At 41.3% G+C, this 24,810-nt stretch overlaps 1 protein-coding gene across 5 annotated transcripts in view; it reads left to right on the top strand.

The window, feature by feature from the left end:
- COG7 (component of oligomeric golgi complex 7) overlaps positions 1-24,810 on the top strand; it is a 73,687-nt gene that overhangs the window by 8,912 nt on the left and 39,965 nt on the right. For all 5 annotated transcript variants that reach the window (XR_010411924.1, XM_064592806.1, XM_064592804.1 and 2 more), the window contains exons 5-7: positions 14,169-14,251; positions 15,013-15,135; positions 22,186-22,384. Coding sequence is in view for 4 of the 5 variants with exons in the window: in XM_064592806.1 (XP_064448876.1) it covers positions 14,169-14,251; positions 15,013-15,135; positions 22,186-22,384 (405 nt within the window). In the remaining variant the exon portion in view is untranslated. The remainder of the gene's footprint in view (positions 1-14,168; positions 14,252-15,012; positions 15,136-22,185; positions 22,385-24,810) is intronic.

The raw sequence follows: 24,810 nt of genomic DNA, 5'->3' as shown, positions 1-24,810 counted from the left end.
TTAAGGAACATTTTTATCAAATATTGCCCTGGTCCCATTAAATGCTTTCTGTCTGCAGTTCAACTTGGGTATGAATATTACAACTTCTGCCTTCTTTTTTGTTTGTACTTGCTTCAGTATGGCTTTACCCATTTTTTTTTTTTAACCTTCAAACTTTTTTTTTTTTTTAAGGTTTTATTTATTTATTTGACAGAGAGACACAATGAGAGAGGGAACACAAGCAGGGGGAGTGGGAGAGGGAGAAGCAGGCTTCCCGCTGAGCAGGGAGCCCGATGCGGGGCTTGATCCCAGGACCCTGAGATCATGACCTGAACCCAAGGCAGACGCTTAACTGACTGAGCCTGAGCCACCCAGGTGTCCCAACCTTCAAACTTTCTGAGATTTTTATTTTAGACTTGGCTATTGGAGATAGCACTTTGTTGAATTTTGATTCTTGATCTAATCCTGTACTTTTTAATAAGTGACTTTATCCCATTTAGGTTTTATTTAACAGAAATTGTCAGTTTTGTATATCTCTGTATTTTCTGCTTTATGTTTGTTTTCTTTGTGTTTTTTTTTTCCTCACAGATGATTGAAAGATATATAACTTGATTTTAGTTTTTCTAGTGATTTATGATTTCACATTATACTAAACTTCTTTCTCAATTTATCAGCCTCCTGAAAGAAACACCATCTGCCTCCCCCAGTTAGTGTGCTTTAACTCCTCTTCCTGCTTTCCACCGTCCCTCTTCACTGGCCAGTCTACAAGATTGCATAGTCTAGAATTTTAATCATGGTATATTGTCAAATTATTCATTAATTTTCAAATTATTAATTTTTTTATCATGTGGCTTTTCTCTCTAAATTTTTAAATATTAGAAAATTTTCATATTTGATATTTTATCTTTTCATAACTGTTTTCTAACTAATAATTGGCTATTTATGCTCAATTTCTTGTTTAAATGGATTCAGTGCTCACTTTTAGACCTTTCAGCGCACGTCTTCCCCGTTTGTTAATTCTTTGAGGCTTCTCTTCATGACCAGGATTCTGTTTTTAAGTAGATTTTTTTCACCTCAGGAAGGTCATAGGGATTATATGCATATCCTTAGTGTTTATGTAGTAAAGAATGTCTTTTTGTTGCTTTTACATATAGAAGAAAATGGCTGCTTTTGGAATTTTTGGATCACACTGTTTTTCCTATGGAATTCTAGAAACCTTGATTCCTTGTCTTCTGCCAACTGTATTTTGCTATAAACATGAGACTGGCCTGATTCTTTCTTTCTTTCTTTTTTTTTTTTTTTTGATAGTTAGTTTGTTTCTTTTCCTTGTAATAGTTAAAGCAGGGGTTAGCAAGCATTTTCTGTAAAGGGCCAGGTAGTAAGTATTTTGGGCTCTCTGGGACGTGTGCTCTCTGTCACCAATACTTAACCGCAGTTGTAGTGTGAAAGCCTGTGTGTAAATGAGTGGGCTTCTCTGTGTTCCAATAAAGCTTTATGACAAAACCAGGTGGTGATGTCGCCTGCTGGCTCATAGTTTGCTGACTTCTGGCTTATACAATTCTTCCTTTTGCCTTATAGTTTAGTTACTTCACTAGATTATTTTTCAGTTTGGGAAAAATATTTTTCTAGAACATAGTGTGAGCTCTTTTTATTTGCTGATTCATGTCTTTCTCTGTTTCCAGAAAATTTCTTTCTTAAAAAATATTTTTTCTGTTCCATTTGTTTTCCATTTTTGAGAACATCAACTGTCTGTCCATCAGCTCTCTGTTTCCCCCTCCTTTATGTCATGTTTCCTGTGGTCTATTTTAGCTCTTTATCAACTCTCCCCATAGTCTTTTTTATTTTTCAAAAGATTGTTTTTCATTTCACCAATAGCATTCTCTTTCTTTCTTTCTTTTTTAAGATTTTATTTATTTGAGAGAGAGATAGCAAGAGAGAGCACGGGTAGGGTGGAGGGGCACAGGGAGAGGAAGAAGCAGCCTCCCCGCTGAGCAGGGAACCCAATGCAGGACTTGATCCCAGGACCCTGGGATCATGACCCGAGCCGAAGGCAGACGCTTAACTGACTGAGCCACCCAGGTGTCCCAAGTCCTTTGACCATTTTAAAATCGGGTAATTTGGGCGCCTGGGTGGCTCAGTTGGTTAAGCGGCTGCCTTCGGCTCAGGTCATGATCCTGGAGTCCCTGGATCGAGTCCCGCATCGGACTCCCTGCTCAGCAGGGAGTCTGCTTCTCCCTCTGATCCTCCCCCTCTCATGCTCTCTGTCTCCCATTCTCTCTCTCAGATAAATAAATAAAAAATCTTTAAAAAAAAAAAAATCGGGTAATTTATTTTTTATTATTGAGTTGTAGGAGTTTGTTATATATTCCGGATATTAATCCCTGATCAGATAATGATTTGTATACTCCGATTCTGTGGGTTGTCTTTTCATTCTATTTATAGTGTCCTTTGATGCACAAATCTTAAATTTTGATGTAGTCCAATATATCTGTTTTTAATTTTGTTGCCTGTGTTTTTGGTCTCATAAGTAAGAAACTATTGCCAAATCCAATGTCATGAAATTTTTCCCATTTTCTTCTAAGAGTTGATAGTTTTAGCTCTTACATGTTGCTCTTTGATCCATTTAAAGTTAATTTTTGTATATGGTGTAAGGTAAGCGTCCAACTTCTTCCTTTTGCATGTGGATATCCAGTTTTCTGAACATCACTTGTTGTCCTTTCCCCATTGAATGGCCTTGACTCCCTTGTTGAGAGTCGTTTGACTGTATATGTGAAGGTTTATTTCTGGGCTCTCTGTTCTCTTCCATTGGTCATGTCTATCCTTATGCCAGTCCCACACTGTTACCCCACCTGCCCCACACACATTGTTTTGATTATTGTAGCTTTGTAGTAAGTTTTGAAGTCATGAAGTGTGAGACCGCCAACATCACCCTTCTCTTTCAAGATTGTTTTGTCTATTTGGGGTCCCTTGAAATTCCATATGAATTCTAGGATGGGTTTTTCTGTTTCTCCAGAAGACACCATTGGGATTTCGATAGGGATTGCATTGAATCTGTAGATGGCTTTGGGTAGTATTACCATCTTAACAGTATTAAGTCTTTCAGTCCATCAACACGGGATGTTTTTTCATTTATTTGTGTCTTCTTTAATTTCTTTCAGCAGTGTTTTGTCATTTTCAGAGTACAAATCTTTCAGCTCCTTGTTACATTTTTTCCTAAGTATTTTGTTAATTTTGATGTTACTGTAAATGAATTTTTTTATTTCCTCTTTAGATCGTTCATTGTCAATATATAGAAAAACAACTGATTTTTTTTTAAAGATTTTATTTATTCATTTGAGAGAGACAGACAGAGAAAGCACAAGCAGGGGAAGAGGCAGAGGGAGAGGAAGAAGCAGGCTTCCCACTGAGCAGGGAGCCTGATGTGGGGCTCGATCCCAGGACCCAGAGATCATGACCTGAGCTAAAGGCAGACGCCCAACCATCTGAGCCACCCAGGTGCCCCAACACAACTGATTTTTGTGTGTTGATTTTGTATCCTGCAGCTTTGCCAAATTCACTTATTAGTTCTAACAGGTTTTTTTGTGGAATCTTTAGAGTTTTCTGATTATAAGATCATATCATCTGCAAACAAAGATAATTTTACTTCTTCCTTTTCTCTTTGAATGCTTTTAATTTCTCTTTCATGCCTCATTGCTCCGGCTAAGACTTCCAGCACTAAGGTGAATAGAGGTGGCAAAAGCAGGATTCTTGTCTAGTTCCTGATCTCAGAGGAAGAGTTTGAAATAGTCTTTCACCACTGAGTATTATGTTAACTGGGGACTTTTCATATATGAAAATTTGTTTATTATGTTGACATAGTTTGCTTCTATTCCTAGTTTGTTGAGTTATATCATGAAAAGTGTTGAATTGTATCAAATTCTTTTCTTCACCATTTGAGATGATCATGTGGATTTTTTCCATCATTCTGTTAATATGGTATATTACATTGATTGATTTTCATACATTGAACCATGCTTGCATCTCAGGAATAAATTCCACTTGGCTATAGAGTGTTTTCCTTTAATGTGCTGCTGATTTTGGTTTGCTAGTATTTCATCAAGGATTTTTGCATCACTATTCATCAGGGATGTGGCACCTGGGTGGCTCAGTTGGTTAAGTGTCTGACTCTTGATTTCTGCTCAGGTCATGATCTCAGGGTCATGAGATCGAGCCCTGTGTTGGGTTCTGCTTTGGGTGTGGAGTCTGCTTAAGCATTCCACCTCTGCTTGAGTGCACTCGTGCTCTCTCTCTCTCAAAAAAAAAAAATCATCAGGGATATTGGTCTGTAGGTTTCTTTTCTTGTATTGTCTTTGTCTGGCTTTGGATCGGGGTAATGCTGGCCTCATAGAATGAGTTAGAAAGTGTTTCCTCCTCTTCAGTATTTTGGAAGAGTTTGAGAAGTATTGGTATTAATTTTTCTTCAAATGTCTAGTATATTCACCAGTGAAGCCGTTTGGTGTGCTTTTCTTTGTTGAAGGGTTTTTGATTACTGATTCAATCTCCTTACTAGTTTTAGATCCGTTTAGAATTCTTACTTCTTCATGATTCAGTCTTGATAGTGTGTATCTAAGAATTTGTTCATTTCATCTAGATTATCCAATTTTTTGGTGTATAATTGTCCATAGTACTTTTTATTTATTTTATTATTTATTTTATTTTTTATTTATTTACTTAAAAAAAAGATTTTATTTATTTGAGAGAGAGAGCGCAAGCATAAGCTCTGGGAGGAGCAGAGGGAGAGGGAGAAGCAGACACCCTGCTGAGTGCAGAGACCGACATGGGGCTCGTTCCCAGGACCTGGAGATAACCTGAGCCAAAGTCGGATTCTTAACCGACTGAGCCACCCAGCTGCCCCTATTTTTTTAAAGTAAGCTCCATGCCCAACACAGGACTTGAACTCACAACCCTGAGATCAAGACCTGAGATCAGGAGTTGGACACTCCACCGACTGAGCCATCCAGGCGCCCCCATAGTGCTTTCTTATAATCCTTTTTATTTGTGTAAGATCAGTAGTAGTGTCCTTTCTTTCATTTCTGACTTTATGTATTTGAAATGTCTTCTCTCTTTTTCATAGTGAATCTAATTAGAAGTTTGTCAATTTTGTTCATCTTTTCAAAGAACCACTTCTTGGTTTTGTTGATTTTATTTTGTTTTGCTCTATTATATTGATCTCTGCTCCGATCTTTATTTCTTCCCTTCTTGCTACCTTTAGGTTTAGTTTGTTCTTTTTTTTTTTTTTCCTAGTTGTTTAGGTTGTTGGCTTGAGATCTTTCTTCTTTTTTAACATAAGTATTTATAGCTATAAATTAGCTCTTAGTGCTGCTTTTGTGGCATCCCATATGTTTTGGTATGTTGCATTTTTATTTTCATTTGTCTCAAGATAATTCCTAATTTTCCTTATGATGTCTTCTTTGACCCATTGGTTGTTTAAGACTGTTGTTTAATTTCCACATATTTGTGAATTTTCCCATTGTTTTTTCTTCCTTTGATTTCTAGCTTCATTTCATTATGATTAGAAAGGATATATGATTTCTGTCTTAGTTACACTTGTTTTCTGGCCTCAGATATGATCTATCCTGGAGAATGTTTCATGGGCACTGGAGAAAAATATGTATTCTGCTGTTGTTGGGTGGAGTGTTCTGTGTGTGTGTGTGTCTGTGTGTTAGGTCTACTTGGTTTATGGTGGTGTTAAAGTCCTCGACTTCCTTATTATCCTGTCTCTGCTTGTTCTTGAAGTGCTCTTCTGATGTACCTTCTGCACATTCTGTTCCTTTTCTTTTTTCCCCTCCCTGTGATACTTTTGCATTGGTCCTATTGTGGGTTTTTTGTTTGTTTGTTTTTGTTTCTGCTTAGTCATATTTATACGTGGCTCCTTTTCTCTGGGCTTGCTCTTTACTGGAAAATCACGTGCGATCTCTCTGGAAGCCCCTCCTTGTTTACCTGGGCTTTGTTGAGAGCTTTCCTCTTGCCCTTGAATTAAAGGCTGCATCCTGTGTTGTGCTCTCCAGTTGCCTAAAGAGAATGGATTCAGTACTCATCTCCAGCCTTTTCATTCCAGAACTTACCCATTTGTCAGTCATCTGTTTGGAGTGTTCTCCTCATCAACAGGATCCTAGGACTGGAGTTGGGTTGTGGAAAGTCTCCATCTGGCAGCTTTGTCCCATTTTCTCATGAATTTGTTGCAGCTACAGACCCACAGAGCTCCGCGGATGTGGTTGGGGTGCACCTCTGGTTAGGTGGGGTTGGAGAAGAAGTAGGAATGCAGGTGGGGAGATGGTGGCTCCATGAATTTGAATATTTTTCCTTTCGTTCTGAAGGGGTTTGCTACTGGAATCAGGTTTGAATGATGCCCTCTGGGTCAGGATTATGGGCCTTGGTACTGAGGGCAAGCTATATTTGACTGCCTTTGTTCACAGATTTAAATCAGGCTTGATTCCAGACCCACTCTTTCTAGGCAGGATGGATTCAGAAGGGGGAAATGGCTCTTTTTAGCCGCTGCTGGGCTGAAGCGGAAATAAGCCTTCTCCCCTTGCCTGGACTAGACCCCCGCTTTGCTCCCTCTCTCCACCTTGTCCTGCCATGCTCAGCCGCTCCCTGATGGCATTCTGAGTGCTCCTGGCATCCCCACTCACCTTGGGCCAAAGTGACTGAATATCTGATTACTTTCTCGAAGTTCTGTAGTATAGATATTTTCCTGGCTTCAGCACAGACGAAATGGTGTTGTGTTTTTCTCCTGGTGGTGAATTTTGGTGAGCATCAGGAAGGTTCCCCACCCAACCCAAAGTCATGTGCTCTTTCATCAGACATCTTTACTGGAAGGCCAAGGTGCTTTTTTTTTTTTGGTAAAGACTCCACTTATTTATTTGAGAGAGAGAGAATGAGAGAGAGAGCATGAGAGGGGGGAGGGTCAGAGGGAGAAGCAGACTCCCTGCCAAGCAGGGAGCCCGATGCGGGACTCAATCCCGGGTCTCCAGGATCATGACCTGAGCCGAAGGCAGTCGCTTAACCAACTGAGCCACCCAGGCGCCCCCAAGGTGCTTTTTTATCTAACAGTTTTTATTTTTATTTTTTTAAAGATTATTTATTTATTTATTTGACAGAGAGAGAGAGCACGCATGAGCACAAACAGGGGGAGCAGCAGAGGGAGAGGGAGAAGCAAGCTCGCCACTGAGTAGAGAGCCCAATGCAGGGCTTGATCCCAGGACTCTGGGATCATGACCTGAGCCGAAGGCAGCCGCTTAACCGACTGAGCCACCCAGGCGTCCCTGAAGCAACTTTTTGTAGCACAGTTTTACATGTAGCAGGAAGATTCATTGATCTAAGGGATCATGGGGAAATAATAAGCATTTTAGGGGCAAATAGCCATCTTCCAACTCATGGATTCCTGTCCATCAAAGTGAGATCTGCCAACAGATTTCCAAAGCCTAGCTGGGTTATCATCACAATAGTTGCTCTCACAGATTTTCCTTCTCAGCAGGTATAAAGGGTTGGGTACCTGTTTGTGCCATTTAAAATTTTTTTTCTTCTTTTTTAATTTCTTTCTGAGACGGTGGCATCTGAGTTTTGGCCAGAAGGGGGCAGACGAGTGCCAGAGTGGTGCAGCTGAAGACCTGTCCCAAGGCTGCCGCCCTGGCTTCTCAGCATTGAGCCTGGAAGCAAGGGCTCCCATTCAGTCCTTTCCTCTGCCCTTAGGAAAATATGTAAGAAACTACTTGATATTAATACCAGAATTTGGCTCTTAGAGTCCATTGCTATGTGTGGAATGCTGATGTTTACCAAATTATTTACTTATTCCTCAAGCCACCAAATATGTGAACATTTAAGGGGGTGAGTTTGTTTGCTTTTGTACAATTCCTATCTGGTGTAATTCAAAGTAGGTATTTCAAAACTCCCTTTTATTTTTTTAAATTTAATTAATTAATTTATTTGACAGAGACAGCGAGAGAGGGAACACAAGAACGGGGAGTAGGAGAGGGAGAAACAGGCTTCCTGCGGAGCAGGGAGCCCGATAGGATAACTCCCTTTTAAATATTATTTTAAAATACTGATTATGGGAGGAACAGCAGGGAATGAAAGGATGAATAAGATAAGGTTGCTGTCCTTCAGGGACCTTACAGCTTGGTTGAGGGTGAGGCCGGGAGAGAACAAGTACACAATTTTATTACAAGATGGAATGTGAAAGTTGCCTTAGCCATCCCCGGAATGAAGGGAAAAGATGACAGAAAATCGAGGAAGCTTTTCTGAAAGAGCTAATATATGTGCAGAACTTTGAAAGAAAGATGTAATTTTAAAAAAATATTTAATTGTTTCTTTTTAGATTTTATTTATTTGAGAGAGAGAGCACAAGCAGGGGGAGTGGCAGAGGGAGAGGGAGAAGCAGGCTCCCAGTCAAGCAGAGAGCCCAATGCAGGGCTCGATCCCAAGACCCTGAGACCATGATTTGAGCCGAAGGCAGACGCTTAATGACTGAGCCACCCAGGTGCCCCTAATTGTTTCTGATTATAAAAGTAATACAGGTTAGGGCACCTGGGTGGCTCAGTCGGTTAAGCGACTGCCTTCGGCTCAGGTCATGATCCCAGGGTCCTGGGATCGAGTGCCGCATCGGGCTCCCTGCTCTGCAGAGAGCCTGCTTCTCCCTCTCCCACTCCCCCTGCTTGTGTTCCCTCTCTCGCTGTGTCTCTCTCTGTCAAATAAATAAATAAAAAAAATCTTAAAAAAAAAAAGTAATACAGGTTATTGAGAATTGGAAAGATATACACAAATATAAAAAAGAAGATGATTTACCAGTGAACTCAGCACCCAGAGATGACTGTTAGTATTTTCTTCTAGTTTTTTCCTGTGAGTGTGTACCTGTATCTTTTAGGTCAAGACTATCCATTGAATATATACAATTTTGTACCTTGTTTTTCCTCCCGTGAGCACCATGGCATGAGCATTTTCCTATGGGTGTATTTTGATAGTTGGGAAGGAATGTTTCCGGCGGAAGGAACAACATACATAGGAGTAGTACAGAAATAGGAAAACTCAGGGGCAGTTGTGGGAATAACAGTTAAGCCCATTTCAATGGAGTGAACGTTGGAAAATGGTCAGAGATGAAGTTAGACAGGAGAGCTGGGGACAGAGCATAGTTTGCCTTGAACAGACTGAGGAGTTTCCATCCGGGGAAGAATTTCATGGCTATAAGCAGTTTATTAGTAAGTCTGCTGGAGGCTGTTGGCCGGGTGGAAGGAGTGTGGATTTGGGAGATGGACAGGCCAGTTTTGAAATCTTTGGGCTGCTGCCTCTTAGCAGTGAGACCTCAATTTCCTTCTTAGTAAAGGGAGTACGGAACACGCACCCTACGATTCCTATACTCCTTCTGGGGGAAGCACTCCCCCGGAATAATGGAACGTTATTCCTTTCACTTGAACCCCCATTCAAAATTTCATGGCTCTCACAGAAACCCAAAGGGAATAAGTCCTAAGAGACCAGTCAGGAAATCGTGAAGGTTCTATTTGAATTGCAGGAGCAGCCGTGTTTCTAAAAACACTGCTGAGCCCTCTAGCTCAGCAGATGGAGCTACACTACAGATTTGAAGTCCAGACCTACAAATGACTTCACTGGTTTCATTTTTATGTTTCTTGAATTCAGTTAAGATTTGTTCCCCTCACCAACAGTGTTGAAAAAGTTGAACAGTACTGGAGGTCTTACTGGGGAAAAGAACATTTTTTTCCTCTACCACTTCATTCCCCAGTCCTGATCCCATGAGAGCACTTTTAATTCTCAGAGCTCTTTTCTCTGGCATTTCATTTTATATTTCTGCATAATACATTTGTTTACTTATTTTTAAAGATTTATTTATCTCCAAGAGAGAGAAAACACGCACACGCATGCATGGTTGGGCGGGGGGAGGTGGCAGTGCAGAGGGAGAGGGGGAGAGAGAGTCTCAAGCAGACTCCCTGCTGAGCACAGAGCCAAACACAGGGCTCGATCCCATGAACCCTGATATCATGACCTGAGCCGAAATCAAGAGTCGGATGCTTAACCAACTGAGCCTCCCGGGTGCCCCTCTGCATAATACATTTATTATTTTAGTTCTTTGTATATTAACTTTAGGCATTGTCTGTTGACTTCCTATTGTTATCACTAAAGATTTCGCTTTCATACCACTCTTCTCTCCCCTTTACATTCTCCTTGTATACCATTGCTTTTAACTGAATTAATAAATAGTGTTTCTATTATCACAACTTTGTAAGCTCAGTTCATTTTTGCAGAGTCAGGTCAGGCACTATGATTTTAATTCCTTTCCTCTTCAGCTTCACTTTATCCTTAAGTTTCTGGCTGCCTTTTTATTCCCTTTCATTCTTTTTTTTTTAAGATTTTATTTATTTATTTTGACAGAGAGCAAGAGATAGCAAGAGAGGGAACACAAGTGGGGGGGGGAGGAAAGGGAGAAGCAGGCTTCCCGTGGAGCAGGGAGCCCGGTGTGGGACTCGATCCCAGGACCCTGGGATCATGACCTGAGCCGAAGGCAGAAGCTTAATGACTGAGCCACCCAGGCGCCCCTATTCCCTCTCATTCTTGCTACCATCCATAGGCCTTCTTTTTTTTCCAAAATGGGAGTAAGGCGATTCTGAGTGCCTTTCCCCTTTTCCCCAGAGACTTTCCTTCTGAAACTCTCTCCTCTTCTCTGAACCGGACCAGCATAGTTCCTGGAATTGTTTGCTGGATCTGAGATTTAAACTCTTGCATCTGTTAGTTATCCTTTTAGACAAGTCACAGAAGTTAGATGATGCCTCAGGAACCGGACTGAGAGGCGGTCTCGGCCCTTCTGGTTGTGTGATCTGGTCGGGCTTATTTATTCTGTTGCCAATTTCTCCATCTTCTGGCCTCATAGGATTGCATTGAGGTTGAAGTGAGGTTATATAAATGGAGAAGCTTTGGAAGAAGTGTGAATGTAAAAGGGTGACAGCTAGCTTCTCCACGGTGTATTTTTTTTTATGTTGTTACCTACGTTGTATATCGAAGGCCTTTGATATTATCCTCACCTCTTTTTATATTTATTGATACGTTCAACCAGATACTCTCTTTCTCCAGAAAAAAATGAGTGACAGAGAGTGGGGGAAGGGTGAAGGGTAGCCCTCCAGGATGAAGTGGTACAGACTGATTCAGTGGGGGAAATATTTTAGGATGAGATTTAAGAGCATTTCTTCCCGTATATTTATTTCATTTCACTTCACAGATAATTGTGATATATCTCCTATGTGCAGGGCCCTGTGTGAGAAGTACTTCCTTATGTCTAAATAGAATATGAAATCATGTGCAAAAGCAACGTAAATGAAATTTCCCATTGATGCTGTTTGTTATATTGTCTTGTTTATAATCCAAAATCAGTTGTTAATTAGAAATAATAAGAATCCATTGGCCTTATATTACACTGTGGGTGGATGGCATAGAGACTAGGGAGCCCATCTTATTCACATGAGGCTTGTATCAGTTTGGGATTCTTTGCAAGTGACAGAAACCCAGTTCAAACATGCCTAAATGAAAAAGAGAGACTATATTGTTTATGGAACTGAGAAGTTCAGGAGTAGGTCTTGCTGATCCAGGAGCACAAACTGTGTTATTATTAGGACCCAGTCCCTCTTGCCATTTCTTGGCTCTGTCTCTCTATGTGTTAGTAACTTCCAGGTGCACTTTTCATGTGGTGGCCCTTGCACCTCACAGCTTAAGAAGAGATCCCAGGATTAATCTTGATTGCATTGATGGGCAGGCCTTTGCACCCCCGAACCAGTTACTTTGATCAGGTGGATTTGAGGCTCTGGCTGGCCATACCCCAGATCCTGGAGTAGTGTCAGCTTCACTAGAAACATTTAAATGGAAAATGGTCAAAAGGTACAAACTTCAGTTAGAGTAGGTAGCAGGGATGTAGCATACAACATGATGATTGTAGTTAACATTTCTATAGGATTTCCCAAGGCAGTTGTTAAGAGAGTAAATGCTGAGAGTATTCATCACTAGAATAATGTTTCCACCTTTATTCTTTTCTTCTTTCTTTTCTTTTTACTGTGTGTGTATGAGAAAATGGATGTTAGCTGAACCTGTTATTATCATTTCACAATATATGTAGATCAAACCAGCATGATGTATGCCTTAAACTTATACAGTGATGTCTTGTCAGTAAAACTGGAAACAAAACCAAAGTAATAGATGGTACTATTATTTGATAAAGACAATTGACATTCGCTCTGTCTTATGTATATGTAATCACTAGCAGCTGTAGGAAAGTGCTAATGGTATTATTCTGTAATATAAACTAAGTTTTTTGCTTTGTAAAAAAAACAAAAACCAAACCAAAAATGGGAGAATGGGAGGCAGATCCACGGTCCCTCGGAGAACAACCAGACTTCCGTCAGAAGAAGGGCAGTGGGGTGTGGTTGCAAAACAACATGTCTACCACCAGACCCCACAGCACCCAGCAGGTGGCTCTTCACCAGGCAGGGGCTCAGCAGTGCCTTCTGCATTGAGTCAGTGGTGTTGGCAGGAGCCTAGAAGTCTTTATTATGGTTGCCAAAGTAGGTTTCCTATTTCTTTCTTTCTCTTGTCTGAATTGGGACCTCCCCCCAGTTTTACAAATTTGTGTTTAATTTAATGTACTAACCTTGAAAAACTCGAATTCCTCTGTAAGGGCTAAAGACTCACATGCCACCTTTAAGTTTTCCAGCGCTTTTACTAACTGGGTTTGCTGTATCGCCAAATTCTGCTTTATTATTTGTTTCAAGAAATAAGTTCTGTTCTGTGGGGTCGAAATTTTTTAAGTTGTGGTTATATTTTTAGACTAGTAAACATTATAGCAGTTTCTGTCTAAAAGCAGTCTTTGAGTATACACCAAAATGTTGACAGTGTTTAACAGAGTGTGATAGGCAGTTTTTTTCTTCTTACTTGTTTTCCACTTTTTCCACCACGAACATGCTATTTATATTGCTGAAAAACAATGCTATTTAAAGCAGTCATTAATTGGGGCACCTGGGTGGCTCAGTCGGTTAAGCGTCTGCCTTTAGCCCAGGTCATGATCTCAGGGTCCTGGGATCAAGCCCCGCTTTGGGCTCCATGCTCAGTAGGGGGCCTGCTTCTCCCTCTCCCTCTCCCTGCTGTTCCCCCTGCTTCTCTCTCTGTCAAATAAATAAATAAAACTCTTGAAAAAAAAAAAAAACAGTCATTAATTTACTACATTTAAAAAATTTTCTTTACTAAATTTTTTGAGTGCCTACCATGTGCTGTGGTAATTTCTAGGAACAGTAAGACAAGACAGGAAAGGTCACAGCCTCATAGAGCTAGTACTTCCGAGGGTGAGAAAGATAATAAACTGTTTTACAAGTAACTAAATAGAATAATACAAATCTTAATTAGTCTACAAAGGGAAAGATGTGATAGGGAATTAATAACAGGAGAAACCTAATTTAGGTTGGCTGATTGGGAAAGGCCCTCGTGATAAGGGGAGAACCACACAGAGAGCCAGAAAGATCATCCCAGACCTAGTAAGTGCAAAGGCCCCAGGGCAGTAAAGAGTATGATTTATTCTTGGCAGCTGGCAGAAGCTCTCTGGGCTGCACTTTCCTCCCCTGTGAAATGAGTTCGGTTGATGGTTTTTCAGATACCTTTCTGTCGCTGACATTTTACGATTCTAGTCTGGGCCAGGAGGAGGTGAGGCAGGTGAATCGCCTAAAGCACAAAATCTAAGGAGGCTCTCACCCTGTCCTTGCACAACCCTGAGAGTGAGAGTCTCCCTCAGTTTTGCAGCCCAGGCTTAGCTCCTACCCCCACCCTCTCCCGCCCCCACCACTGTCCCAGCCCTGATTCGAACTCATTTCACTGTTCCCATGAACAGTGACTTTGCTGAAATATAATCTGAGCTCCGTCGCTGATGCTTATTGATGCATTATCTAAACAAGCCAGGGCTTGCAGTGTCTTCTGAGTCACATATTCTGCCCTTATGCTTGACTTATGTTTTGTATCTGTATTCTCCATGCATGAGTTAATTCATTGTGTAGGCAGGCAGTTCAGAAGGCGAGCTTACATATATCCCCCTTGAGCCAGGTGAATTCTTTCCTCTGGTCTGCAACAGGAAGCCTGCTACCCATGTGGACATCTTTGATGTTGTTCTCCTTTAGATCAGTCCAGAGTGTTTGTGAAGGTGTTTACTGAAATCGACCGGATGCCCCAGCTGCTCACCTACTACTACAAATGCCACAAGGTGAGGAGCTGGGGGTGCTTAAGGGTTGTGGAATGCTCCCAGGCCGGCCTGCAGAGCTCCAATTGTGCGCTCCGAGGGGGAAACACCTGCCTCTTTGCCCTCTGGCCTTTTTCTTCTGATTGGCCAGTAGGGGGCGTTCTTGGTCCAACCTGTGGATTCATTTGCTTGCCACTTGGAAAACACAAGCCCTTGTTTTCAGCCTCTTGAAGGTTGATAGCTGGATTCCACTTACACACTGACCAGTTGTTTCAGTTTCTCCCATTTTTGTCTTTCAAGGGAGAGTCGTGTCTTAGGCCTTACTATGCCCTCACAAGCCTGAAGAAATTTTTGTTTTCTAGAGTTGTTGACATGAGGTGAAAACCTGACCACCTTCCAGGCTGACTGAATTCCTCCAGGCCCAGCACTCGTGTGCTTTAAGCAGTGGCGTTGGGCCATGGAGCTCAAGTGCACATGCACTCACAGCTTAAGGTCTTTTCCGAAGACTGTAGCATGCCGGGTGGAAGGACCTTGGCAGGCTTTGGGGCGAGGTGAAAGGAGAAGGGAGCACCTGAAGGGCAACGGATTCACATTCTAATTGATGATCAGAGCAGGCAAAGGCGAAGTCTTGTTTCCCCGCCTTTGTTTGAATCAAATGGTCATCAGGGGCACCCGATCGGGACATGGCAGCGGGACATGGCTTGCCTCGCTGGGGTGGCAGGGCAACTTTAATGGGTGTCATGTCGTGTTTCCTCAGCGAGGTCCCCTCTGTTCTGTCTCTGCAGGCGCAGCTCTTAGCAGCCTGGCAAGAACTGTGCCAGAGCGACCTCCCCCTGGACCGGCAGCTCACTGGGTTCTATGACGCCTTGCTCGGGGCTTGGCACACGCAAATCCAGTGGGCGACGCAGGTAACAGCTCGCTTGGGTCCTGGGGGATGGGCGACTGCCCTGGGAGTGGTGTCTCCCCTGCTTCAAGCACTGCTTGGAACCTCTCTCTATTCGCTGCCCTCACCAAAGGGGTTAAAGATAAGCCTCGAAACCCAAGGCAGTAACATCTTTGGGTCTCCTTAAAACTTTTCTTATCGTGCTTCTCTGTATCTTAAATAGAATCTAATGTGGCAGTATTGCGTGTTGTTCAGCCAGGGAGCCTGTGGAATTCCTGAAGGCCATTATCTCCTGATCTAGAAGCAAGAGGCCCTTGGTCAGGTGGTGTTTGACCAAACAGGATTGTTTTTATCTTAACTTCAGGTGAAACGTACCTGGCCTAGAGTTAGTTTCCCTTGTTCACACAGTACACCCAGTGTTCGAGGAAGAGTGCAGTTTGAAAGGTGCCCTCTGACTTAGGGGACAACGAGACAGAGGAACTTCATTTCCAGTGGACATTTGCCATCACTTATTTTCCCAAAGCCTCTCGGCATGGCATTTTCCGCCACACAGGAGCCACAGAGTGAATGATGACATTACTGTTTTAAGAATGATTTTGGTGTCAAAACATTACCTATGTAGTTTCCCTGCCCGGAAGGCTTAACCCTAATGCTATTATGAGGAAACATGCAGACGAATTCAAATGCAAGACCATTTTGTGAAACAATTGTCCTGGATTCTCCAAAATGTCCATTTTGTGAAAGAAAAAAAAGAGTTGATTTTAGATTAAAGGAGACAAAAAAAGAATGAATGACAACTAAATGTAACTGCATGATCCTTGATTGGATTCTGCATGATGACAAAAAAGCCATCAAGGACATTATAGGGACAGTTGGGGAAATTTGAACTTGGACCGTAAAGGTATTATTTCAGTTTGATGAGTTGTAATGTTGTGATGTAAGAGGATACCCCCGTTTTGTTGTTGTTGTTGTTTTTAAAGAGTTTGTTTTTAAGTAATCTCTACATCCAACCTGGGGCTCAAACCTACAACCCTGAGATCGAGTCGCATGCTCCACCGACTGAGCCAGCCAGGTGCCCCAGGATGGCCCCATTTTTAAGAGGTACATGCTGAGGTGCCTGTCATGAGACCTGTGTCAGAGAGAGAAATAAAGCAGATGTGGCAGGATGTTAATAATTGATGAATCTTAAAATATTTAAATATTGAAAACGTAAGTAAGTCTTAAAAATAACATTTAAAAAATAACGAATTTGGAGGTAGTGAAGGAGTGATCTGATGAGGAAAGGTTGGAGACGAGGCAGGAAGCTTTGGCCTCACACAATGAGTAAAAGGCATCCAGTTCAAGAAGAGTGGACAGTTGTTAAGGCCTAGTAACTGATAATGGAAAAGTCAGAGGGGAGATTTTCATTGTGCTGGAAGGGAGATGCTACTGTCAGAAATATGAAAGTTGAGGGAAGCAGGTCTGGGAAGGTCAGGGGGAGAGGATGAATTCCAGTTTGAGACACTTAGATGCCAAGAAAGAGTGGCCCACCTCAACTGTGGCATCCGGGAGACAGTTGGAAGACTGTTGCTCAAGGAGTACGAATCGGGGAGGTTTCCATAGTTTGGTCCTTTCATTCTTCGTTGGCTTGTTTGGTTTTTTCCTCTGTTCCTTTCTCTCAGATTCCAGCAGGGACGTTTATCAAACTAAACAGGTGTTCACCAAAGTTTTGTGAATTCTCTATTATTTTGGTAATCTTAAAAAAAAAAAAAGCATAGTTTGGATTATGTACATGATCGCCATAGGACCAATGGCTGTCATGTGATTGAGTAGGTGCATTCATGTTGATAACCATGTTGGTGTCCCTGTTCTGTTGGGGACAAACTCAGTACTTACATGATGTATGCAGTGGCACCGAGTGCATTCTGTTTAATGCCATAGCCAACTTGATGTTTCCTTTGTAGTCGGTAGTTTGCCTAGAGATAGAAGCAGTGCGAGAGTCCTCATCACACACCGCAAAGCAGTAGAGGGATGCTGTGAGCTCAAAGGAACCTGTGCTCAGATTGAATTCATGATGAAAAAGTTTATTTGCAGGGTGTCATCTTCATCTGTCCTATTCTTGTGAATTTTGCTGGTTTTAAAGTTGAAGTGACTTTTTCTTTTATTGTGGTGAGATATACATAACATAAAATTTACCGTTTTTAAGTGTACAGTTAAGCAGCATTGCGTATATTCACAGTGTTGATTAACTATTACCACTCTCTGTATCTAGAACTTTTTAATCATCCCAAACAGAAACTGTGTGACTGTTAAGTATTAACTCCCCAAGCCCTTTTCCCCCATGCCCTGGTATCCTCTGTTCTGTTGTCTCTGTATTTTCCTATTCTAGATCGCTCTTAGAAGCAGAATTGTACAGTATCTGTCCTTTGTGTCTGGCTTATTCCACTTAGCATAATGTTTTCAAGGATTATCTGTGTTGTGGCAGATACTGGAATTTTCCATTCCTTTTTTATGGCTGAATAATATTCCATTATGTATATCTACCACATTCTGTTTATCCATTCATGTGTTGATAAACACTTGGACTGCTCCCACCTTTTGGCTATTGTGAATAATGCTGCCGTGAACATGGGTGTACATATACCTATTTGGATCCCTGTTTTCAGTTCTTTGGGGTGTACACCTAGGAATGGAATTGCTGGATCATATCATCATGTTAACCTTTTGAGGAACCGCCAGACTGTTTTTCCACAGCAGCTGTACCATTTTACCCTCCCACCAGCAAATACATGAAGGTTCCAGTTTCTCCACATCCACCCTAACACTTGTTATTTTCTTTTCCTTTTGCTTGTTTGTTTATTTATTTATTAAAGATTTTATTTATTTGAGAGAGAGAGAGTGCAAGAGTGTGGGGGGTGAGGGGCAGAGGGAGAGGGAGAAGCAGACTCCCCGCGGAGCAGGGAGCCCGATGCAGGACTCGATCCCAGGACGCTGAGATCATGGCCTGAGCTGAAGGCAGATGCTTAACCAACTGAGCCACCCAGGCGCCCCTCCTTTCTTTTTTTTTTAATGATAGCCATCCTAATGGATGTGAAGTGGTACCTCACTGTGGTTTCGATTTGTGTTTTCCTAATGACTAATGATGTTGAGCATCATTTCATTTGTTTATCAGCCATTTGTATTATTTTCTTTGGAGAAAATTCTCTTGAAGTCCGTTGCCCAGTTTTGAGTTGGGTTTTGGTTTTATGTTTTGAGTTCAATCTGTATTTAGGATATTAATCCCTTATTGATATATGATCTGTAAGTATTTCCTCCCACCCCACGGGTTGTCTTTTCAGTCTGTTTGCAGTGTTCCTTGATGCACAGGTTTTTAATTGTGATGCAGCCCAGTTTATCTGTTTTTCTGTTGTTGCCTGTGCTTTTGGTGTTGCACTTAGAAGCTATTGCCACATCCAAGGTCATGAAGATTTTCCCCAGTGTTTTTTCCTTTTTCTTTTAAGATTTATTTATTTATTTTAGAGAGAGAAAGCAAGCAGGAGAGGGACAAAGGGAGAGGGAGAGAATCTCAAGCAGACTGTCTGCTGAGTGCAGAGCCCAATGCTGGGCTCAGTCTCACAGCCCTGAAATAATGACCTGAGCCAAAGCCAAGAGTAGATGCTTAACCGACTGAGCCACCCAGGCGTCCAAACAAATGTTTTTTCTAAGATTTTTATACATTACTCTTGATGTTTGGATCTAATTAATTTTGAGTTAATTTTTTGTAATGGTGCAAAGTAAGGTTCCAGTGTTTTTCTTTTGCATGTGGATATCCAGTTTTCAGAGCACCATTTGTTGAAAAGTCTGTCCTTTGCCCATTGAATGGTCTCGGCACTCTTGGTGAGAATTATTCGACCATGTATGTGACGGTTTATTTCTAGGCTCTCTATCCCATTGGACTATGTGTCTATCCTTTCGCTTGTGCCACGCTGTTTTGATTAGTGTTCCTTTGTAGGAAGTTTTGAAATCTGGAAGTGAGAGTTAGCCAATGTCATTCTTCTTTTTTTAAATATTTTATTTATTTACTTGAGAGAGAGAGAGCACAAGCAGGGGGAGCAGGCAGAGGGAGAGGGAGAAGCTGGCTCCCCAAGGAGCAGGGAGCCCGATGCGGAACTCGATCCCAGGACCCTGGGATCATGACCTGAGCCGAAGGCAGACGCTGAACCTACTGAGCCATCCAGGCACTCCAACAGTATTAAGTCTTCCAATCCATGAACACAGGATGGTCTTGCCATTTATTTGTGTCTTTAATTTCTTGAGCAGTTTTTTATTGTTTTCAGCATACAGGTCTTTCAGCTCCCTGGTTATGTTTATTCCTATTTTATTCATTTTGGTGCTGTTATAAATGGTACTGTTTTCTCAATTTCCTTTTTGGGTTGTTCCTTGCTAGTGTATAGAAATGCAACTGATTTTTGCTTGTTGATTTTATATCCTGTAGCTTTGCCAAATTTGCTTATTAACACTAACAGTTTGTGTGTGTGTGTGTGAATTCTTTAGAGTTTTCTACATATAGTTTATGAACAGAGATAATTTTTTTCTTCTTTTACAATTTAGATGCCTTTTATTTCTTTTTCTTGTCCTATTGTTCTGGCTAGGACTTCCAGTACTATGTTGAATAAAACAGCATACTTGTCTTGTTCCTGGCCTTAGGGGAAAAGCTTTCAGTCTTTCACCATTGAGTATGATAGCTGTTTTTCTTAATGTGACCTTTATCATGTTGAGGAAGTTCTTTTCTATTCCTAGTTTATTGAGTTTTTTGGTTGTTTGTTTTATTTTTTTTTAACATAAAGGCTGTTTTTATCAAGTGCTTTTTTCTGCATTAACCAAGATGGTCATGTGTTTTCTTCCCTTCATTCTGTTAATGTAGTATATTACATTGATTAATTTTTATATATTGAACCACTCTTCATTTGGTAGACCCATCCCACTTGGTTATGGTGTATAATCCTTTTAATATGGTTGCTGAATGTAGTTTACTGTTACTTTGTTGGGTATTGTTGATTGTGTATTTGTAAGAGAAATGGTCTGTAATTTTCTTTTACTGTCTGGTTGGCTTTGGTATCAGGTTAATGCTGACTTCATAGAATGAGTTAGAAAGTGTTTTGTATTAGTTTGCCAGGACTGCCATAACTAAATGTCACAGACTGGGTGGTTTAAACAATAGGAATTCATTTTCTTATGGTTCCGGGGGCTAGAAGTCTACGGTCAAGTTATTGGCAGGGTTGGTTTCTTCTGAGACCTCTCTTGGCTTGCTGGTGGCATTCTTCTACCTATGTCTTCTTTCTATGGGTGTCTGTGCCCTGATCTCCTCTTGTTATAAAGACACCAGTCAGATTGGATAAAGGCCCACCCAGATGACCCATTTTACCTTAATTGCCTCTTTAAAGCTCATAGGTCCAAAGATAGTCACATTCTGGGATACTGGGGGTTTGGACTTCAACATATGAATTTTGGGGCAACACACTTTTGATTACTGATTCTGCCTCTTTCCTAGTTAGTTATAGGACTATTCAGATTTTCTATTTCTTCTTCAATCAGTTTTGGCAAATTGTGTTTCTAGGAATTTGTCTGTTTCATCTAAGTTATCTAATTTGTTGGCATATACTTGTTCATCATATTCTCTTATAATCCCTCTTATTTCTGTAAAATTGTAGTAAATGTACCCACCTTTGTATCTGATTTTAGTAATTCAAGGCTTCTTTTTTTTTTTTTTTCTTTGTCAGTCTAGATAACAGGTTTGTCGGTTTTGTTGGTCTTTTCAAAGAACCAGCTAGTTTGGTTGATTTTTTAAATTAACTTTTTATTCTTTATTCTTTATTTCATTTATCTCTGCTCTAATCTTTATTATTTCCTTCTTTCTGCTAGCTTTGGGTTTAGTTTCTTCTTTTTCTTGTTCCTTAATGTGTTATTAGGTTATTGATTTGAGATTTTCTTCCTTTTTTTTTTTTTTTTAAAGATTTTATTTATTTATTTGAGAGAGAGCGAGAGAGAGCACATGAGAGGGGGAGGGCCAGAAGGAGAAGCAGACTCCCCGCTGAGCAGGGAGCCCGATGCGGGACTCGATCCTGGGACTCCAGGATCATGATGTGAGCCGAAGGCAGTTGCTTAACCAACTGAGCCACCCAGGCGCCCGAGATCTTCTTCCTTTTTAATGTATGTGTTTAAAGCTATAAATTTCCCTCTTAGTGTTGCTTTTGCTATATCCCGTAACTTTGGGGAAGTTGTGTTTTCATTTTCATTCCTCTCAGGGTCTTTTCTCATAAAATTTGAGTTTATTGATTTTATAGTTTTTAAACTTCCACCTTTTTTGGCCTTAGAGTTACCTAAGAATGGTCTTATATCTTGTTTTCATGTTTGTGCATATTTAAGTTATGTTATGATAAAAAAAAAAGCACTTGATCAACACAGGGGTGTCTCTGAGACCCCTCTCTAAATGTACTGTGTACATTTTTCCAGTTTTGTCCAAGAGATCAGTAGTGTATGAAACAGGAAAAAAAGACTCTTAGTGAATAAGTGAATCTATAATCTAAAAGGCCCTGGATACACTCTTCCTGGTCGTCCTTAGAATAAAAGATAAATCCATCTTTACCGAAGATCTGTGTCAAGGGGAGAGAGAGGTGGCTGTGGGCTCGTCTGCAAATCTGGCTAAATATCCTCCAACCCTGACTCGGTGAATTGCTGTTCTTTAATTCCATTTTGTTCCCCACCTCCCACACACTCCCAGTTTCTGCACTGTCATCCACACGATCCTTGCTGGCCAGTTTTGGGTGGCCATCTAAATACTACATGTGATAGATTTGAAAAGAGGCACTGGGCGCCAGTAATAGACATGAAGTAGCCAATTGTTTGGGACAAGTTGCAAGTTCTGCCAGTTACTTGGCTTTCTGAGCTTGTTCGAGTTTGGGGTAAGGACTGCTTGGGGCTTAAAGCTCTTGACTAGGCCACTTTCCAGCTGTTGGAGAGATTTCTCTGAGAGCAGTCCAGGAGACTGCTTCTTTTTTAAAAGGTATGCTCCTCTTTGGTCCTGTGTGCTAACGCAGATACCTCTCTCCCACTGTAGGTTTTCAAGAACCCCCACGAGGTGGTGACCGTGCTGCTGATTCAGACTCTGGGGACCTTGCTGCCCACTCTGCCCGACTGCCTCAGCTCCAGCGTGGAGAGGGCAGGGCCTGAGCTGGAGCTCCTCAAGCTGCTAGAGTTCTATGACACCACCACCCACTTTGCCAAGGGATTGGAGATGGCGCAGCTCCCCCACCCATGTAAACATTCCTTCTGGCTTGTCTTCACTTGCTCTTTTTGAAGCTTCTGGGGCCTGGGTTTGTCTGTCTTTTCAGATGACTGATTTCCATGCTTTTCCATGAAAGCATTGCCATTATGGAATTGGTTGTTGCCTAATGTATTAACCAAGCCCAGTGCTACCTAGGGGCTTTGCATGCTCTGGGGAAGTGATGGGCTCTTCAGCAGGGGCTTAGAATGTAAAAGAGGTAGCTGGGCATCGGTGGCCTTGAATTGGCAGCCGGTTACATTGGGAGGGTAGAGTCCTCTTCCCTTTGAGGCATCATAAAACCTCAGACAACTCAACCTAAAAAGTAAGTTGAAGAGAACAAATAGGTTAGAGGAGCTTTTTGATGGGGAATCGGCAAGTTTTTAAGGACAGAGAGGCTGTGTCAGGACTAAGGATGGTTACGGGGAACATGGGTATTCCCTAGCTATATCTGGGAGCAAAGCACTCCTAGTTCCCATTTAGGAAAACAGCAGTGGTATGTTACCTGTGTCTCCTGTAAGTTAAAAGCGTCATAAACTTTCAAGTAGCACCGATCTTGTGACGCATGCTGCTGTCAAATCAGGAAATCGCTTCAGGAAGCTTCTGCCATTTGGCTGCTATGTGTCACCAACTTGGTGTATTTAATAGTTATTCTCTTTAATTACATTTGCGTATAATTACTTCGTACATTCCAGGGAATGTGTTTATTGTTCGAGTTCCAGATGATTCATAGGTGTTTTGGCTCACTCATTCGGCAGGTCTCGGTTGTGGGAGAGGCTGAGGGGCTGTGGATAGCTTCCAGGGGACCAGGATGCGGTGTCCCAGGGGCTAGAGTGTAGGACATGCTCCCCGCTAGGGCAGAGTAGAATGAAGGTAGGGCAAAAGGCAGAAGGGCAGGTTGCCTTCCTCCCACTGGTGAAGGACATTCTTGAAGAAGAGAGAACCACCCTCCAAAGAATCAGACATAGAAGTGCTTTGTTAGCCAGCCATAGAAATTTAGATTTTTAAGGATTCCTATTGAAATTTTCAAAAAAGTATTTTTTTAAATCTAAAAATACAGAAGAATAAAGATGATTCACCACCTCAGCACTCAGAGAGAGCCTCTGGCAGCCTTCTATTTTCTCCCAGTAATTCAAATATAAATACACATTTTCCACAAATGGAAATAAATACATATATATATATAAAACCACTGTTAAAAATTTGGTGTATCTTCCCAAAATATCCTTATGTAGTAAGGATTTTTTTCCATTGTTTATCCAGTATATTGCAGATATATTTTCTAACTTTCTATTTTGCCTTTAACGTTTTTTCTATTTTAGTAATTAATGCATCACATGGCATAATTAGAAATATATTAAAGATTATGCAATAGAAAAACTAAATATTTAAGATAATTTAAGTTGATTTTATAATTAATAAACAATAGGTATTCATTATAGAAAAACCCAGAAAACACAAAGAAGGAAGGTCATTCTCCATCTCCCATCTTGAAACAGTATTTTGTGTTATATACGTGTACAGATTCTTTATGAATGAGAGTGTCTCTGTATCCTTAAATATATTTTTTTAAAGATTTTATTTATTTATTTGAGATAGAGCGAGAGCAAGAGAGAGCACGAATGGGGGTTGGGGGCAGAGGGGAAGGGAGAAGCAGACTCCCTGCTGAGCAGGAAGCCTAACCAGAGACTTGAACCTGGGGATCATGACCTGAGCCGAAGGCAGACGCTTAACTGACTGAGCCACCCAGCTGCTCCTTAAATATATTTTGTTAAAGATTTCATTTATTGGGGCACCTGGGTGGCTCAGTCGGTTAAGTGTTTGCCTTTGGCTTGGGTCATGGTTCCAGGGTCCTGGGATCAAGCCCCACGTCAGGCTCTGTGCTCAGCAGGGAGTCTGCTTGTCCCCGCCCCCCACCCCCATGCTCTTCCCCCCCCTTCCCTCTCTCTCTCAAAGAAATAAATAAAATCTTTTTTTTTTTTTAGAAATAAATAAAATCTTAAAAAATATATTTTATTTATTTGAGAGAGAAAGAGAGAGAGCATGAGCAGGGGGAGGGGCAGAGGGAGAAGGAGACTCCCCACTGAGCAGGGAGCCTGACCTGGGGCTTGATCTCAGGACCCTGGGATCATGACCCAAGCAGAAGGCAGACATTTAACTGACTGAGCCACCCAGGTGCCCCTCCTTAAATATGTTTTTAATAGAGTATTTTGTTACTGTTATTAACTTTCCCAAATTTAATATTTACTCAGTAATGTCACCTAATATATGAATTTTTCCATTTGTTCCACAAAAGTTTTTTTTTTCCACAGAAGTCTTCATAGCTGCTTCCCCACCTCTGCCTCTCTTTAAGATCAGTTGATGCACAATGTACCTGGTTGTCTTGTCTCTTTAATCTCTTAATCTGTCTTTTGTCTTTCA

This window comes from Mirounga angustirostris, unplaced genomic scaffold (genome assembly GCF_029215605.1).
Source record: "Mirounga angustirostris isolate CCGP_5_RB_7025 unplaced genomic scaffold, mMirAng1.0.hap1 SCAF_5, whole genome shotgun sequence".
NCBI lineage: Eukaryota > Metazoa > Chordata > Mammalia > Carnivora > Phocidae > Mirounga > Mirounga angustirostris.
Note: the sequence above shows the minus strand (reverse complement) of the source record. Positions and strands in the feature narration are given on the sequence as shown.